Genomic DNA, 18,882 nt, shown 5'->3' with positions numbered 1-18,882 from the left:
ATGTCGTATATCGTACGTGTCGTACAGATCTTGTTGAAATTTCATTGGCATCGTAACGAGATACAACTATCACGATTGTAGCGGTAAAATTGAAACTAATCCGAAGACTAACAAGCAAGATGATAATTGCAAATGTACGCTTGGAGATTAGTATCGCAGCTGTCATTAAACATAATACGTAATATCATAGCGCTGCAGACGATTACCACTATACGTACGTACACGTGTCGTCGAGGTATGCTCGTATAATGGATTATCGACCGTTTAAATAATTTCATGAAACCTATCTATGGAGTAAATATGTTGGAAGTAGTTTATGTAGATCTTTGGATTTGTTTCGAACCTTATCGACGTGATCATGGTAGTCGTATCGGTAAACGTATCGAAAAAATACGTTACCTACGAGCGTTTCGATAATAATACGCATTACTACGAAGATCGCGTGTAACTGAACGTTTAAACCATTTATAGTAGGGATCGAAGAAAGCGTAATTTACGAATTGTTTATTCGCATTTCTCCGATACTTTCGTACGTTGGCGTATATTTATAGTACGGAACAGGCTCTCTATGGTATATTAATTAATAAATTATCAGGGAAACGATAGTTTGCTTAAGAAACACCGATCCGTTATTCTTAATTATCCTGGTTGATTCGGGTATGCTTACATGAGAATGTTTATGAGGCGCTTCCACATAAGCGATCGGTATTATCCGGTTTTTATAGAGCCTGAGGACCTCGTCGGCGGGTACTGGATGCAAACCGCGGTAAACGGCGCCAAATTGAATTTGCAAGAAGCTGTCGAGTTTCAGCAGCAGACCCTTTTCGATGTCGTAATGCAGGCCACGAACCGCGAAATCCTTCTTGTACTCGAGGTTGCCGATTCCCACGGGATACTGTACAGCCGATTAAACGAGTTTGCGTCAACTTTCAATTGAAATTCTCGTTCGGCTGTAATTGTCGCTCGATTTTCGAGAAAACGTTGTTGCCGACGAGCCGAATTCGCGAGCAGAAACGAGTTAGGAAGTTTCATTCGCTGGCTGGAATTAGTCTCGACGAGTTTGAAAGTTTGTCGGACGTTTCCCTACTGGAGTACATGTATACGAGAAGTCTCCTCGTGTCGGTGAAAAAAATCGCGAAATAAATTGGTTTAACGCGTATCACGCGTACACACTGCGTCTCACAACTTGATCCTCGATGTTTGATTTAATTTAGCGAGCACCGTTCGCCGCATTTTGCCACTTTTCAATTTTTTGGCAAATCTTGGCAAACTATCTTGACATTTTCAATGTTCAATTATACAGTACACAGGATAGAACACGAGGAAATTCAATTAGAAGCATGAAAAGCGAAACGGTTAAAATTATTCGTGAAAATTATTGGTACGATTTCCTTTTTGTTACGCCATGCATTCGATTCGTACGCATAACGTTATTACGCCGATTCTATCGCTAAATAAATATAATGCAACCTTTTTGAGAAAGAGAACGACGAATTACTTTTGAGTAAGATTTTTCAGACAAATTTTTCAGTAAGATTCTATCGACGGAAATATATCATACAAGATGAAAGTATAAAAATTGAAAGTCGCCGAGAATGGTTTTATAGCTATAAAATAGTCATAACATAGCAACGTATATCCTTATATACCTTATACTTTTGAATGAGCATATCACGACCCAGACTGTACAACAGGTAATCCATGGATGGCTTGTAACAAGCCAACGTGTAATCATAATCGAATCCATAAACTTGGACCTCTTTCAGGTCGAGTTCGTTGCAGGCAAACACCCCTTTTGGATTCACGTCAAGGGGAAGCTTTTTAGCTGAAAAAGAAATTCATTTTATTAACATCCAGCCATTGTACAGTTTATATCATCAGTTTGCTACTGAGTGGCGCAACTAAGAAAAGTAAACGGAATTAAAATAGAAAATTATCAATTATACAATCGTTCAACGAGGAAAAATACTTTTTCTTCCATTGCAATTTAGCTAGTAATCTCCGAATCTCGATAATACGATAGTTTTAACGATACGAAGTACGTCAAGTATATTTCCTAAAAGGGATCTTGTACGAGGACTTTTCGATCAAATGGCAGGATAACGCACGGCATTATTTCTCCATTTCGATTTACGATAAGTCCGTGCTCTCGTTTTGTTCCACGGATGCCTCATACGAGATACTTTTCACCGTCCTAGATTTTTCTGCACGACCGTTCGTCCCGTCTCTCCCCCGTTTCTTTACTAATTGTCTCTGTCTGCCTGTCTCTCTTTTTCTCTCCCTCCCCCTCCCGCTCTCCTATCTGTCTATCCATCTATCTATCTATCTATCTATCTATCTATCTATCTATCTATCTATCTATCTATCTATCTATCTATCTATCTATCTATCTGTATACAGCGGAAACTGTTAATAGATCCAATGTACGAAACATTTTTGAAATTGGCCGAAAAGGCAATCGTTATATGGTCGTATCGTTGTTGTTTCGCGCAACAGATAAAATTATACTCGACAGTAGTACATACGTATATCTGATTTAGCTTCGAGATTAAGCGTAAATCGAATGCTTCCTGAAAAGGGGGATGCATTAACAAATCAATTATGATTTCCGCATGAATGGACGAACTATCAAGGTCTCGCGCCAGTTGCATCGGTTCGAAATATCGAAATATCGAACTATCGAAATATCGAAATATCGAACTATCGAAATATGGAAACGTCGAGGCGCGCGCATGCGCGGGCGAACCGCGCGGCAGAACGCGTAAAAGTACGACCAAGATAGAACGCTGAACGATGCGACGGAACTGAGAAGGATGCCGAGATAAGATGGCCGCTGTCCGCATACCGATACTCACACTTGTACTTTTCTCGTGTCTTTTGATAATTGTCGAGCATGTCGTTGCGCGATATTTGGCCACGGCTAAGGGCACGATCGCCGACGGAACGCTTGGGTACGACATGGCTGGCGGACGCGCGAACCAACCAAGACGGTAAGACACTTTCGACTATGAGAGGCGATGCTGCAGCGACGGCGAGGGTCTTCGTGTGCAGCATCACGAACGATTGGCGGGTGTACACCTATGATCACGATGTTCGAGGATTGGCGCTCTGCACGGCGGGAAATTCGAAATAGTACACTGGCAAGCGTGTTCGAGGCCGTTTGTTGTCTTTCCTCTTGTTACTTAATCGTAATCGAGCACGCTTCGAGTTTAACGATAAACTCTAATAACGATAAATATCCTGCTCCTCTCTTACATATACGTTCTTCTTATGAAATACACATTTTACTCGCTGTTTATATCGTCGTACAGTGTGCCTGTAGGCGAGGAATTGGGAAGGCTTGGGAACGAGTTTGAAGCGCGATAAGTGTACGCACGCCACGTCCGACCGACTATCACTGTCCGTTTTTGCGTTCGCTTCGTAACGAGGGAATGAAGGGACTGTGTACGGTTGCGGTTCAATCATGTGGCTTGGAACGGTTCGCGCAGCGTCGCTGTCTAACGATACGTAGTACGACCAGCTGTCGCAAGTGGGGAAAGCGGCGATACCTAAAAGACGGAAATAGATGTAACTGTTGGTATGCGACACGTGGTGTGTTGCCAAGCGCAGCACCTCTTTGGAGTTTAAACTTGTGCTGATTCGTGGTCAGGTAATCGCGTCAACAAACTTTCTATTCGATATCGTGCGTTCGTTTCGTGTCGTTGCACGAGCGAACAACACCGAGCGGTCATCTTAGCTTCGCAAATATCTTATATTATCATACATCGACGCGAAAAATACTTTTTTCCAAATCGTCGAATATGTTTCTACGAAATAAATGTGAAAGTTGATAATTAGAAAATGGCAATTATTTAATTAGTTTGATCGATAGCACTATTACTGGTATCATTACTGGTATTATTATTGGTATTATTGGTATTAGGTTCGCGAATCGCACAGTTCCAAGGGTAATCCTTAAATTGATCAACGCAGTGCTTGAACTCGACGGGTTAACGTGGAACCGCTTGGTTGGACCGAGTATTGTAGTCGGATTGTGGGACGCGATTTCATAAATCGACGATATTCTTCGATGTGCGGCGCGTCACGGTAAATCGTAATGGCAGGAAAGCGTATGCGCGTGACTAGGTGATACAGTGGCTGGCGAAAGTATTTCGACGCTTATCACGGAGAATTTCTAAATTTATCGCGTGTCGTGCGTGTTGCGTCGAAAACATTTTGAGATATCGCTACGAACCAGCCACGACCGTGCCAATTGTACTGGTCAAGTTCGAAGCCAATTTCAAAATGATGAAATAGAGTGGGGCGGATAAAAAAGAGTTTGTACGATAAGAAATACAAAAGGACACCGTAATTCTAGAAGATGGATTTACATTTAACAAGAGTTAACAAGAAGTTAGTTGCTAAAATTCGTCGTGTACCAATTTTAAACTTTCTATTAACCGCCACTGTGCGTACAAGCTTAACAATTAAACCATATTGTAGGGAAAAAAGGTAGTAGAATGTATCGTACGTAAAGAGAGTTAAAGATGGTCCGATGGAATATTTAGGTTCGTCGATATTAAGTTTATTATCGCGGATAATTAATTTATCGACCGTGTAAATAGGTTGGCGATTTGTGTGCGTTTTCAGGCTTGTTTCAAACTTTGCCGATATAACTTTGCCGAAACGATAGTCGAGTTTCGTTACAGCGTTTAATAGTGCTAAAAATAAACCATTTCGTACAACACGGATAATACGTACGTATGTATATTCGTAACGTGTATCGTTTCTCTAAATACTCGAATACTTTCGCAAGTAACTGTATATGTCGCCTCGATCCTATCCGCTGATATTCGAGTCTTCCGTAATCGTTACCCCGGCGATAGCTGTGCCGATGTCACGATTAACGACGAGTCGCGTCCTTCGGACGGTCATTCTCGCGTTTCTGCTTCCGTATGTTATGTACTCGCCGCTACTGCTGACACAATTTTCTCGATTAATTATAGGCAGCGTGCGCGCAAAGTGGCAATTGCGAGACTTTCTTGCCACGGTATCTTTTAACGCAAGTGTCGTTTCACCTTTATACGATGTAGAGATTACGCGGGCAATTTGCGAGCGTTCAAGAAAACGCCTACTCCTTCGTTTCTTCCTTCCAGATAAAACGCTTTTCTTTGGCTTCCGTCTTCCTGTATTTATCGAGCAATGACCGCTGTCGTTTACGATATCTGATATACCGTCTAAGACTCGTCATTCCCTTCGCGTAAATGGTACGAACGCTACTATTACCAAGCAGAGAAAGATTTCAAATTAGAATTCGTAATTCAGTGGATTTTTCGGTGGAAGAAATTTATAGATGCGACAACGTAGAAGAATTTTGCGTCGTTAGAAGCTGAAAGCTAAAACGCGTCGTGCTAGCAGATAATATTCGATCGGATCGAACGAACAACTGCTTATTCTCGCTCCATTTTTTCGGCCGCATTCGTAAAACTTTGAATTTGCATAAACATCCGCCGTCTATTAATAGAAGTTTTCCGCGTACTGGAAACATCGTTGTTGCCAAGTAGGCGAAATTTGAATTGAATGGCGAAATGTATTTATACGGATACGCGCCACTATCTACGTATACTTTCGCGTAGAAAAAATTTGAAGGAGGAAATTCGGTTAGCACGCGATATATCATTGTTTTAAAGATAATACGTACCTACGTAGACTAGCCTAAGACTGTCGTATCTCGAGATTCATTGTGTACACGAGCTAGATAAAATTATATAACTAAGATTTATTTTTTAAACCTATTTTCAAGAAATACAACTACTTATATAGTTCAAGTTTCTTGCGTAACGTTCCACCTATATATGTATATGCGATATGTATTTCTCGAAAGATAATTCATCCACATCTATAGATCAGTATTTATCGCAAATCTATGGAAGAACGTAGCGTTTCGGGTATTTGCTTACTCGTTCCAATTATGTACCAATTATGCGAGCAATTATGCGAGCAATTATGCGAGCAATTATGTAGCAAAATTGAAAACTATTATCGATGATAGAAACGCTAGAAACGTCGTTACGCGTACTTAATATAAGACGCTTAATAATTTCGGTACTTTATTAATAGAAATAAATCGATGTTTTAGATCGCTGAGATCGTTTAGATCGTTTAGGATTACGCGTCTAACATTGGCACGCAAATTAACAAACAGTCTTTTTTTATTTTATTTGTCAAGAAAATTTAACAGAAGGAAAAGTGAATCGGCCGTAACGAACGGAAGGAGGATGGTCGGTATTTCATGACTGTGTCCGAACAGATCGCCTACCTCGTTACGTGACTGAATTTTACGTTAATTTTAGATTAACTTATTACGAAAGTGTAAATCGCAAAGTCAATGTTACCAGTTGCCAATTATAGCAAACGATAAATTCGACGTAACCTGCTTAGCAACGAAAGCTTGTAAAACGTTTTGTAGATTATATTTGTATTTTAACGATCTATACAGCAACGATATAACGTAAGAATGTAATAATAATTAATGCGAAATCGTTTTTCTTTTAACTTTTAGGCATTATTATGCATAGATGTCTCGATGTACGTATAAAACCTTTGAATATGTTATTTTATTAGATAATAGTATAACATTAACATTAACATATAACAGCGAGCCACTAACGTAATACAGAGAAGATCGGTTCTCTGTAAATTGGCGTTAGGAAGGACAGTTTAGTCTTGTCGATTAATAGCAACGATCCTCTGTTATCGTTAGCTAAAATTTCACTTTAAAGACTTTATCGACAAAGTTTGCTAACCGAAGGCTCAACGGCACGCTATAAATTCCCTTTCGATAATTAATAATAAAGTCGATAATTCCAACTACGTAATAACGCTATGAACGCAGAGTAACGCCAACTAAGAAACTTGGTTGCCTGTGAAGCCGTTTCATTCAACGAATCGACGAAACACGAGCTTTCTAATCTTTCGTTTTTTATTTATTCGAACAAAGTATCGAACAAAGTAGCCTTTTCGTTTAAGCAAGAAGAGGAAGATACGATGGTATTTGCTATTTCATATTGATTTAGAAGGTGACACGATATTCGATAGACGGACTCGAAAGATCAACTAGGCCGATAATTCGGTGGATTTTATCTTTTATTTTACCTTTTACCGATATAAACGAAACGATATTATTTAGTTTGGACGGAAAGAAAATTTGCAAAGGGAACGATTTGAAACAAGTAATTTTCGTAAGCGACGAGTTAACAATTTTGCCGACTCGATCTTCCAAAGATAGTATCGTTCGAAGCTCGTTCGAGCTTCGGCAAGTTTTACGAAAACTACTTTGTAAAAACTAGTTTTACGAACAACAAGCGGTTATGGGCGATGCGATTGAGAAAAATTGAGTTACCATGGTGTCGATTCGCCGTGGAATGGCTCATACGTAACGATACCAATGCCTACCACTGGCACGTGACCTCGTTGCCTTAATCTAGCCCAGTCGTCGCGTCGGTCGTCGGTCGTCGGTCGTCGGTCGTCGTACTCTTGGTAATCTTTCTGATCGGCGGTACGCAGCCCCGAGAGCCGCCTCTAGCGAAAAAAGCCCGATCAGAAATCGTTCCGGCATTTCACGGTAATTCGCTTCACGTTCGCGCGTTCCATTCTGCCGAAGGAGAAAAAGAGAAACGCGAGAGAGGAGAGGAGAAAGAGGAGGAAAGAAAGAATCGAAGGAAGTACAACGAAAAGGATTATGCACCGACTTTCCATTCTTTATGGAATGCAATTTCACGATACGGACTTTCTATGCTCTTCCGCGCCTCTCACTCGACTCCACCCATCCGGCCGATTATCACTCGCCATCGATTCTTACCTTCTTCGCGAATCTATCGATTCCCGGATTCGCTTCGATTTTTCAGCCGATGCTGCTATACTTTAGTTTCATTTTTCTTCCGTTCGTCCGTTTTTTTTTTTCTCGTCCGCTTCGTTCCCTTTTGTTCGGTTAGACCACTTTCACGGTTTCGTAGTTCCGAGGATCGCACGTACAGTTTCTTACGAACAAGTAATAGTTTAAATTACACGTCCCTGCGTGAAATTGGTCATCTCTCTATGGGACGATTGCCACCCTTTCTTTAACGTAACAGGAACACTCGTGAGCTTGTATTTGTGGGTTTTACGGTGTGTCGGGTTATAACGCCGTGCTAGATGTGTCGTAAAACGGAATTTAAATAACACACGGGCCTTCGTAGAAAGTAGAAGATACGAGTTTACGTTTACGACGAAAGTGATTAATTGGAAGTGAAATGTGTGGCGAAAATGTCGTTTTTCCATTTCCAATTATTTTATATCGGATCATTTTCGATTATTTTATATCGCGTTTCAAACGATACTCGATCGTTCGTCTCTAGAGAAGTTGCTTTCTGTATTATTATAGTTTTATATCGTGTCGCGCATAAGCTGTAACAGTTTTCGTTTCGCTATTTCGCATGTATCGTATTTGTATGTGCGCTATTTCGTATGTGTTTGTTTGATCCGTTTAATAATCGTTTAAACCTCTCAATACCACGTATACATACACGCGACAAATATTTCTTTTTATTTATCGATTTATCGATTTATCTAGACAGATTCTATTGAAATTTGATAATTTTTCACGCTGCTGCTGAAAACGCGAATAGCTTCGTATCGTTTGATGGTCGATCATGGAATAATTAACGTCCACGTTCTATGGCAATTGTCAAAAGTTAATAAACGTATTATGGTGTTTATCGTTGATCGGTCTCACCGGTGAATCGTCGGTGTTAAACGATTGCGAGCGACTTTGTCAAACCAATCGTAAAGATACGTATTACGATATAATAGACGTAATAACGAGAGAAAGTTTGCCAACGGAACCTCGTATGTCTGTTTGGTACGAAATATGGTACGAAAATTCGTGCGCAATCGCGGAGATTAGAACCGCGAATCGCGCTCGATAACCGGATATCGTAACAGAACGAGTACAGTGTAATTTACCTTTATTTTCAATGATACTGGAAAGTAGGTAACGAAGGTTGAAACGTAACAAATTCGTGTTACGAATGTGTGAAAAAAAAAAGAAAAAAAAAAAAAGAAAAAAGAAAATATGCGTCGTAATTATATTTATTATTTATTATTATCTTATTATTATCGCGTTAACGAAAACTGTTTGCTCGCATGCCGTGCGTATATCGTAAAGTTTCATAAAATTGCTTTCAAGTCACGTTCGAGGTGATCGAAACACGACACTGTTCCAGGCTTTCGGGAAGAAATTCCAGCATAACGGCGTAAAGTGTGACAATTCGGACAGTGAAAGCCCCAACTTTTTCCAAGGTTCGATGAAAACATTCCATTTCGATGTATAGCTGGAATCCTTGGCCGTAACCTAGCGACTTTTCAAATCGATTCGTCCGAAAAATCCTCTTTGTTTATCTTTCTTCGATTCTATCTTTCGTTGATGCTATTTGCGAAAAAAAAACTCTGTAGTTCGTTATTTTCATTACGTATCATCGATCGATCGCGAATCATCATCGAATTCGTTAAACCATCTACCACGACTTTCCATAGACACTGACTATTTTCATCGTGAACGATATGTAATAAATATCTGGAGAACGGTAAGAAAATATCACTTTTGAAAATCTACAAACTACGCCTAGATTACATATGTACGATTAGAACTCTCGATGATTCTACTCTCGACGTATTTCTTTCGTTGTTCGTATTTACGCTTATAAACACGATTAATTTGCTACCGCGTTACCGACTTGCGTTTTACTATGCGAACTGCCAGTGTCTATCCGTTTATCGATATCAGAGTGTAAACATCTTAGAAACGGAAACGCGGAGACAATTAAAAATACATTTTAGCCAGAATAATTGGACGAATTAACTCGTACAGAGGCTGGCCTAGGTAGACGGCGTCGCACGATCACCGCCTTGTTCATCGTCGTCGTGTTTAACGAGTAATATTCGAAAAGGACGTGAAAACGCGTATAACAGTTACGATAATCCGTTAACAGGATGTTCCGTCGATCACCGAAATATTACGGTTGGATGGAAACGAAAAGCTCGGCGAGAAACGCTGCTGCTTAGCGGACGAACGATACGACGAGCAAGCGAATGGAAGTGCGATCGAATAAAATAAAAATCGAGTGGAAGTTGACGGGTGTTTGTTGGTCCAGACGACATCGTCGGTTCGCCGACTCGTTTCTTGTCATACACGGTCGGCGTACTTTTATCCGTGTTCATGCACGTACACGAGTACGCTCTGTATATGCGGCCCGAGCAGCCTCGCACGTATAGGACTCGGTAAGCCGAAGAACGCAGATCGCTAGAGGCGCTGTTCCGCTGACCTACTCTACGATTATCGCTCGCTATAGCCGATCGCCGGTGCAGGTGCGTGTGCGTTAACTAGCGTTGCCAACTATACCTCCTCGAGGAAAGGAGGACGCGGCGCGTGCACGCATAATCGAATAAACATTTTCGGCCCTTTTGCTCCCATTGATTTCGTTTACACGCGTGTGTAAACTCGTCGATTCGCAACGTTCCCGTCGAGTGTCGTCCGCGCTTTTCCACGTGTTCATCGACCAACCATGTTTTTATTAATCATTAATTGATAGTTTATCGCGATACCTATTAAAAATACTTTAGTTTCCTCGCTCTTACGATACGTCGAATTTTCTAGATTGGTTAGGCGACAAGAAGACGAAATAATAAAATATACGCGAATTCTGTTCTATTTTGTCAACGTATGCGGTCCAAGTGGAAAGCACGTTGCGATATTATTCCGTGAAACGTGATTCGTATTTTTAGATGCTAACGCGTAACGCGTGACGCGTCGGCTACGAGACGTCAGGCTGCGACGTCTATTCGTAAAGTATTTATCGAATCAAAGTATCGATCGGATAGCGGAGTTTACAGTTAGACGGTTAATCGCCACTTTCCTTACGAATAACCGAGCTTTGCTCCTACTTTTACCTCGAATTTCTCTAGCGTGTTTCAAGAAAAACGTTGCCTTCGCGTATCCGTAATCTCAATTTCATTCTCCTAATAGCTTTTCCGCGATATATCGATCATCGACGGTTTCTATGCTCGGTGATCGTTGTATTCCGATGTAATGCGCTTTTCTCGCCGTTGTCCGCTTCAAGTAGCGTTTAATTTCATCTTACGGTTGGTCGAACGACAAAAAAAAAAAAAAAAAAAAGAAAAAGGAAAGAAAAAGAAAAAGAGCGGTCGGCTCTTCTAATCAGCGTTTTCAAAAGATCGTTACAAATCTGCGTTTGGCAAGCCAGATACGCAAAATTGCCCGTAGGTGTGGTAGGTAGCTATATATGCTGCTATATAATTGCTATGCGAACGCGTAGAAATACTTTTAACGGGCGTTGTACGTGCGTAGGCCGACAGGGACAGGCAACAGGCGACAGGCGACAGGCGACAGGCGACAGGCGACGAGAGTGCTGTTTCGCTGCTTCTATCGCGGCATCCGTCTTCTTCCGTTCGCCGCGCCACATCCGTGTAAGAGTCCGATTAACAGTTAACGAGGAATCTCCGAACCGAACGAGTCGGCGAAGGCCGACGATTTCTGGCAAGCATCCGCGGCGAAAGTATGGCAGATCGATTTCGCGACCGAGCCTGCCGATGATGCGTGACCGACTCGAAAGCGAGCATGTTTTCTTCCTCGATCTTCGTGCTTCTTTAATCCGCTCTATATCGGTGGTTTTTGCCGCTGCACCGACGCAACGTCCACTCGTTTTTTGCGCCGTACGCCTCTGGACATGTACGCCTTACTCTGTTTCCGTCCGAGTTGACAGCGGCTCGAAAACTTTCTAGCGAACAAAAAGTCGTCCCATTCGAATGCTCGCTGGAAATTCGGCAGTGACTTTTTACCCAAGCTGCGGCAACGAACAACCTCCATCGTCGCTCGGTGTATCTGTGCGGACGTAAAAGGCTCGCTGTTTTTCTTTTTCTTTGGAAAATTTATCGCGTCAAGGTGGTCTCTTAGTTCCGCTTGGATTTGACGGAGATTCGTGCTACCTTTTACGAATCGAGACACGTGTTTGGTAACGTTAATGTTGCCAGTAAGAACAGTATCGATTCTTTTATACAGCGATTCGAGTAACCATATACGCTCTGACATACCGTGTATACGACTATTTTCGATCGATTATACTTTTATTACCACAAGTACGACGGAGCATGACGTAGAATTCATATAGTACGGGAAAATTTTGCCATTAAATTGAATCTTCTCGGTGTTTGTTCGTCACAGCACGGATAACGTCGCGCGTGAAACGCTATGGAAGAATCTTATCTTTTGGAGGTATCATTTTTTTCTTTACGTATAAACGCGATCGCGGAATCAGTGTTACGATGCTGGTAATAGCAAAACTAAATGTAGCATGAACCGTGATGTAATTAGTTCTACGTTATTCGAGCCTAGAAACAGCTATCTCGACAAGCGTGACAACGTTTCGGTATTTACGAAGTAACGTAAGATCGAGAATCACAGTCGTTCCGTTTTCCAATTTTCTTTCCATTATCTTTTTACGCATATACGTTTCGCTTTATACAGCGACTGATCACAAGCGCGGAACAAGATATAGTTGCTACAAATCGAATCTTTACTCGATCGCTATAAATGACTCGTTGCCTTATTCTTCGCGTTCTCAATGAAATATAGAAGCAGCATTTACTCCGTTGTATCCGAGTTTTGCGTTTGACGTCGTCGCTTTCGTACCTTGTCCGTCGATACGTAACGAATAGAACGATAATCGTAACGAGTTTTACGCGTATTTTCATATTTCAGAAATAAAGTAATCGTATAAAACGGAATATCGTTCGGTTGGCTGGCGTTTATTACGCGATACGAAATCGGGCACTAACGAACGGGCAGTTGGATTCGTTTTCGGACCAACCGTACAGACCCGTGTTGCCAACGATCGAAACGCTAGTTTCCATTATATACGCGATTTGTCACGACAAAAAGGATGACGATAAAACGTCGGTAGGAACGGGTAAAGTTGCGCGGAATAGTAGCCGCTTAGTGGCGGCGTTTTCCAGGTTGAAAAGCAACCTTGACCTAGTGACGGGACCACGTGGCGCTCGGTGGTACTATCAGGCGAAATTGTATTTCGCGCCATCTTCCGAAGGGGTTTCGTCTCGGTGCGTTTGTTCGTGCTAAACGCGAACGCTAACGAAGCGTTTTTTTTTTTTTTTTTTTTTTTTTTTTATTTTATTAGCCGAACAGCGTATTTCCCATTAGAACGAAGCGTATTCGTAATGATTCGGCGTAGTAGAGATTGTTCAATTTATAAAATTATAATATATACGAGGCAATATCGATTCTGTTTCGCTTTGTTTCGAGTATCGAAACTCGGAACGAAACGCTTTACTTTTCCTCCGGTTAGTTGGTATAACGGAAGTTGCACGGTATCGTTAAATATCGTGAAATTTAATATACTCGGACCCAATTAATCGCTACATAAACGCGATAATAAGTATAGCATAAAGCGGAAATACTTTTTGCAGCCATTGCATATCACGTGACGTAAAACGGCATAGTGACATAACGGACGCGTTATTGCAAATTCCAGTCATTCCCACGCCCTTTTTTTCTTTCACATTTTCACAATTTTTTTCACGTAAAAGAAATTACGCGACAGACGTATGCTCGTTACCATCTTTCGTCTCTACCATACGATCGGTATGTGCTTTCATTGCGTTTAATCAAAGACAGGTATAAGTATTACTAATTACAAGTATTTGAAACGATTTTTACGAATAATATAGTAACGGATAATGATATAATAACACAATATATTAATAGGTATGTAAGAACTATAAAGAGTCAAAAGTTACTACTTGTACGACGTTAGGCAAACTAGCGTATAGCGTAGTATAGTTTTGTCCAGCGGAAAGTTCAATGTTCGTCGGATAATTATTTTATGCTTGATCTTAGTACGAGTAATTGGATATTTCGTAATAGAAAAGAGGAATGCGACTTTAAGAAACTATAGAAAGATATCTCGTTGGTAAATGTTAGAAAACTGTCTTTCTGATATAAGAACAAGTACGAATAAACTGTCCAACTATTTTCGATAGATACAACAAAATATCAGACGGTGCTAACGACGTAATCGTTTTAATAGCGATAGCCTCTTGCCCCGGTTTCGAACGCGGAATTAAAGATCGATAGTAAGAACGAAACGATAAAACATTCGGAATAATTTGATCTTCATCGACGATATCTTGTTTTTTCCGATTAACCGGTTACGCTGATTTTTGCCGCATTAGCCAATTCGATTTACCCGCGGCGAGATAGGAAGCCTCGTAGCCACATCGACGCGTTTTCTTTTCACGTAATTGCGAGTCTTTGAGTAAATCGTGGATAATCTTGCCGCGCTAATGGAACGAGAGAGTCTGCGGACGATCGTCGAGAAGACGAGGTTAAAGAGGTGTGAATTTGAAATGCTCGACTGCGGTGACCCCGCTATATAATCGAGGAAAGGGAGGCACGGAAATACTTGCGGGAAATACTTACATCCGTTTTCGGACGACGAACGTGCGTCTAATCGTGCACGACGTCGTTCAAAAATTCAAATTTCTATCTGCGCAGTGGATAGAAGAATAGAAAATAATCGTGGCACGCGTTCTACGTTTAATTTTCGTACCGTCGAATTTTCCCAATTATTATACACGAAAATATACGAAAACCACTTGTTTCTAATTAACCTATGTAACGTAGTACAACGGTGTTGCGATATTCGTCGTAGCCACGATATATTCCCTTTTTAGAGATCAGCTTCGTTGTTGAAAACGCGAACAAACTAAAAACCGTATATCTCCGCGTGCAGCAGCGGTGAAATCGATTACATTTCGATAATCGACGTTGATACGCGACGTCGGACAGACATAGACCGTCGAAGAGAGAACGAAGCTTTCAAATATTTCAACGCGATTACGTTTCTCCTTTTCCTCGCCGCGGTCCAGTTCCAACGAGCGTCGTAATCGCGACATTTGCTCGTAGAATAGCTCTATTCCATGTAAAACTTGGATCGATCGTCTCGCAGAGACGCGTTATGCACGATCACGTTGTTACCTAGATTTTTCGTTTCCAGCTTCCAAGGAACGATGACTCTGTTCGTAAGCGGCCGTCGTTTTATTTCCGACCGCGGGTGACAGGCTATATACGTCGTTGGTAGCCGGGCAGAGCGTCGACGGAGTGGAATCGGCCTGTGCGAGCTAGCGATGGGCTGAAATAAGTTACAAGCAGGTTCGAACGTTGGCCGACTATTCGAGCCTTCTATCGATAAGTATCGCGAAGAAAGGGGGCAGTACTTTCGAGTAGATTCGAACACGGAAGGGAGAGATTAAAGTTTAAAAATGAAAAAGAAACTACTCCCAAGTAGGATGGATCCAACGGCGTCTTACCACATAGATACGATAGATTCTCCGTTCTGTTAAAGTCGCTTTTCTTGCTTATCATCGATAGATAGCGACATAGCGTTGTATCGTTTTTCCGATTCTCATAACTCGATTGGCATTCGTAAGGTTATCGATCGAGTTCTAACGTCAGAGTGCATAGTCGTAAGAGGAGTTTCGAAGCGTGCAGGTGGTCGTTCCGAGGATGGAAAACAGTCCGCGAAGATGGAATACCTGGCGAGTACAGCGAACGAACCGTTACGCGTCGTTACGGGTAGCGATCGGACGGTGCGAAGCGAAACTCGCGTAAATTACGTATCGAACTTGATCCCATCAACACGGTCGAAGCTGGTACACGGTGGAAGCACCGCGAAACACCGTGCCTCGGGAGTATGGACCTTGCGAGCGGTCAAAGTCGTGGCCTACTTCGCTTCCTGCCTTCGAAACTTTCTCCTCGTGGCGTCGCGTCGTTGGTGCGTTCACGGCTGCCACGGCTAAGGCTCTTTCGATTCCGTCTTGGCCGCGTCGTCTCTCTTTTCTTCTCTCCTTCTCTCTTCGTTCGCTTCTTCTCTTCAGCTTCCGGTTCTTCCTCTTTTCAGCATCGGCAGAACGGCGCGCTCGTTTTCCTAAACGCGCAACGACTCATCCTGCTCGACCGGACGCGTCCTCGCTGCGTCAAGCGAGACGTTGTTGCGCGTAATTATTTCATGCCGCGTTCATCATCCTTATTCGTGGTAATCCGGATGATTGCTTCGCTGGCTTGCGCGTAAGTAATGGCCGCTAATAATCCTTGATTACACCGTGCCCTCCGTTTCCCTTCCCTCCGTCGGATTTAGTAATCGCGTTGTTCGCATTATTTACGAGACACTGCGAAATTACATTTTTCTCCGATATTTTTCTTTTGCACGCGCATCAAGCAACGAACGTTTTGCACCAGTTGCGAGATAAACGTGTCAAGGGGAAATTTGATTTTGAGGAAACTTTAATCGTTATTCCTTCGATCTACTGCCGTTACTACGATCGACGCAGGATAGGCGCCAGATCGTCGTTCGTTACATTATCATACTTAATCTTTTTTATCTCTATTTTATCTTTTCCATCTTGCGGAGCGAGCAACGCCATTGTTATTATTATGATATTTAAAAACGACGATAGAATAACATTTTGTATATTTATGCCAAATCTACTGAAAAATACTGCCGAATTCCGAGTAAAAGTAACGTTTATTACGTCGATTCTATAAAATTAGTCGTTTCTTCTTCCAATAAATAAATCTTTCGTTGACAGTTTTGCGATTTTTAATAATTACGATCGACAATTTTCGACAGCCCTTGGCTGTTTCAAAATCGTTATAGTTTGGATCGTTGGTATATTACGTCTAAAAATAAGTAAAATCGAAATTTGGTAAGCAGATTTCTCGAAAACTCCTCTACTATCCTCTCGTGTTTATCGGAATCGCGAACGTATTTTTCCTACCACTGGTTTAAAACGTCACGGCTACGAGAGATTTTCTGAATGCTCGTACGTGTAGGATGTGCAACTAAAAGTATTATTTGGGACGTTCCATTGGCCGAGTATTCATCGCATCCGAGTATGGGCCACGATCCATAAACCGTGTATACGAACCGTGCACGGCACGCGTTATTTACGTTTTGAAAAATTCTAAGATGCTTCTTCGACAGCTAAAACTCGTACTGATGTTTCAAGTTTTACTATCTTTCCATCTGTCCATATCTTCTAGGAAACGAAAAAGCCGCAGATCCCGTGCATACGTCCTAAACATGGCAACGATAATCGTGTTACCGAAAGTATAAAAACCACGTTAAACAGGATAATCGAAAGTTGGATTAAATAGGATTAAATAGGATTTACGCGACGCAGGATACAAGAGCGGAGACTGCAATTTTTTCAACGACTCTGCTACTTTCGTTCGTTGCTCCTTTTACGTTTGCGCTCGACTTTCTCCATTCGTTAGACGTTTTGCCACGGTATCGTGTCCAAATTACTTTTTATGGTCCTTGAAACGCGACCCTGTTCTTTTTCAGCACGCTTCTTCCATTCCTCCTTCTTACGGTCCTTCGTTCTCAGCTATGCGTCGAAATTCATTTTCGTATCTTGTTCGGCACGAGAGCCCGCCGATCGCCATGTTCTGATTACTCGAGGAATCAGAGCGTCCTCATCGCCGGCCGCAGTAGATTAAATTTTTAGCAAGTCACTATACCATCACCGGGCTACCGATTCATCGCAATGTACCTGCAATTAGCCACCGGTGAATGGATTCGCGGCATTCTTAAGAATTTAACGGCGGGAAAAACAGCAGCTTGGTAACGTGTTCGAAGATGGTCTCGCGTGGAGAACCGGCCGAGCAGACATCTCATGAAAATTCGATATTCACGCGGGAACGTCCGCTACGGTGGTACCATCCGTTACCAGCCACGTATCGTGGAACACCAAGCGTAATTCGTCAAGGAAAATTGATCGAACTTGCGTTTGCAAGAGTTGCATCGATATAGGAAATTATAATCGCGATAAATCGTCCCTCGTACTAACAACGGTTAATGTTTCTACTTGTCAACGTTCGTCCGTTTTGGCCGATTCGCATCACTATCGCGATTATAAAAAGCAATTTCAGGAATTTGCTTGTTACCGTTTTCTGGCAGTAGTCGCTGAAGGTGGAACTACCAGTTTCTTATAGTTTTAATTAATTTTTCTCGTACGTATACGCCGTATGCAGAAAGTATTTGAATACTATTAATACGCGTTACAAGTATTATATACGGGACTTTCGGAAATTTCATTACCACCGTAATTTGAAACCAACGCGAACACGCATACCTATAGAAATTAGAACAAACCATTCGCTACGAGCATGTGCCTAATATAAAATTAGTATAGAGCAGAAATAACAATCGTAAACCTGATATCCTAATGGTAAATAATCGAGTGGTTAAATTTTTTGATGATTTGTATGCCCGCGATAATTATCCCGCGATATCTGCGTATTTTTATAAAAACGTAATAGATATAAACGTAACAGTCGCGTTTCGCTATATGATGAAATTTCGAAATGTCTCGCGTAGTATATTCGTAACGAGTTTCTTTCGTGAGCCGCTCTACGCTACAAAATCCTCGATTAATCGTTATTTAGACGAAATCACCTATTTTTAGATCGGCGGTGCGCGTGCACTTTGATTTTGAAACGGGATCGTTGCGTTACGAACGATTCGAATCCAACAGGTTCGAACGTTTCTCTCGGCAATTTCAAAAAGATGGAAAGACATTAGCGAAGCGGTCTCTGATCGTGCATAAACTTTCGCGCATAAATAAAATTACATCTGTTGGCGGACGATCGAGCCGTCGTGCGTCGCGTAGTCTACGAACGGGTCTAACGACCGGTGAGTTTACGCCGCGTGAGTCACTGATCGTATCCTGTTTACGTATCTCGTAGCGCGTCGATCGATTCCGGATGCGGCC

At 41.8% G+C, this 18,882-nt stretch overlaps 2 protein-coding genes across 19 annotated transcripts in view; one reads left to right on the top strand and one right to left on the bottom strand.

Moving 5' to 3' along the window:
• The window catches only part of LOC126928805 (5'-nucleotidase domain-containing protein 3), a 39,932-nt gene that overhangs the window by 3,662 nt on the left and 17,388 nt on the right, over positions 1–18,882 (bottom strand). Inside the window, exons 1-3 of one of the 3 annotated variants that reach the window (XM_050744623.1) lie at positions 2,856–3,432; positions 1,650–1,825; positions 668–895 (exon numbers count right to left, since the gene is read on the bottom strand). In XM_050744623.1, the coding sequence (XP_050600580.1) occupies positions 668–895; positions 1,650–1,825; positions 2,856–3,054 (603 nt within the window). In that variant the 5' untranslated portion in view covers positions 3,055–3,432. Of the gene's footprint in view, positions 1–667; positions 896–1,649; positions 1,826–2,108; positions 2,239–2,855; positions 3,433–18,882 lie in introns of those variants that run through there. The other 2 variants (XM_050744624.1, XM_050744625.1) reach the window with 2 other exon arrangements.
• Positions 2,842–18,882, top strand: part of LOC126928795 (cuticlin-4) — a 61,570-nt gene continuing 45,529 nt past the window's right edge. For 7 of the 16 annotated variants that reach the window (XM_050744592.1, XM_050744587.1, XM_050744581.1 and 4 more), the window contains exon 1: positions 3,508–3,649. The gene's annotated coding sequence lies outside the window, so the exon portion shown is untranslated. Of the gene's footprint in view, positions 2,991–3,502; positions 3,650–12,081; positions 12,308–12,720; positions 13,150–15,085; positions 15,260–18,882 lie in introns of those variants that run through there. The other 9 variants (XM_050744583.1, XM_050744578.1, XM_050744575.1 and 6 more) reach the window with 6 other exon arrangements.

The sequence above is a fragment of the Bombus affinis genome, chromosome 2 (assembly GCF_024516045.1).
Source record: "Bombus affinis isolate iyBomAffi1 chromosome 2, iyBomAffi1.2, whole genome shotgun sequence".
Taxonomy (NCBI): domain Eukaryota; kingdom Metazoa; phylum Arthropoda; class Insecta; order Hymenoptera; family Apidae; genus Bombus; species Bombus affinis.
The sequence above is the reverse complement of the archived record's forward strand: the minus strand, read 5'-3'. Positions and strand labels throughout refer to the sequence as shown.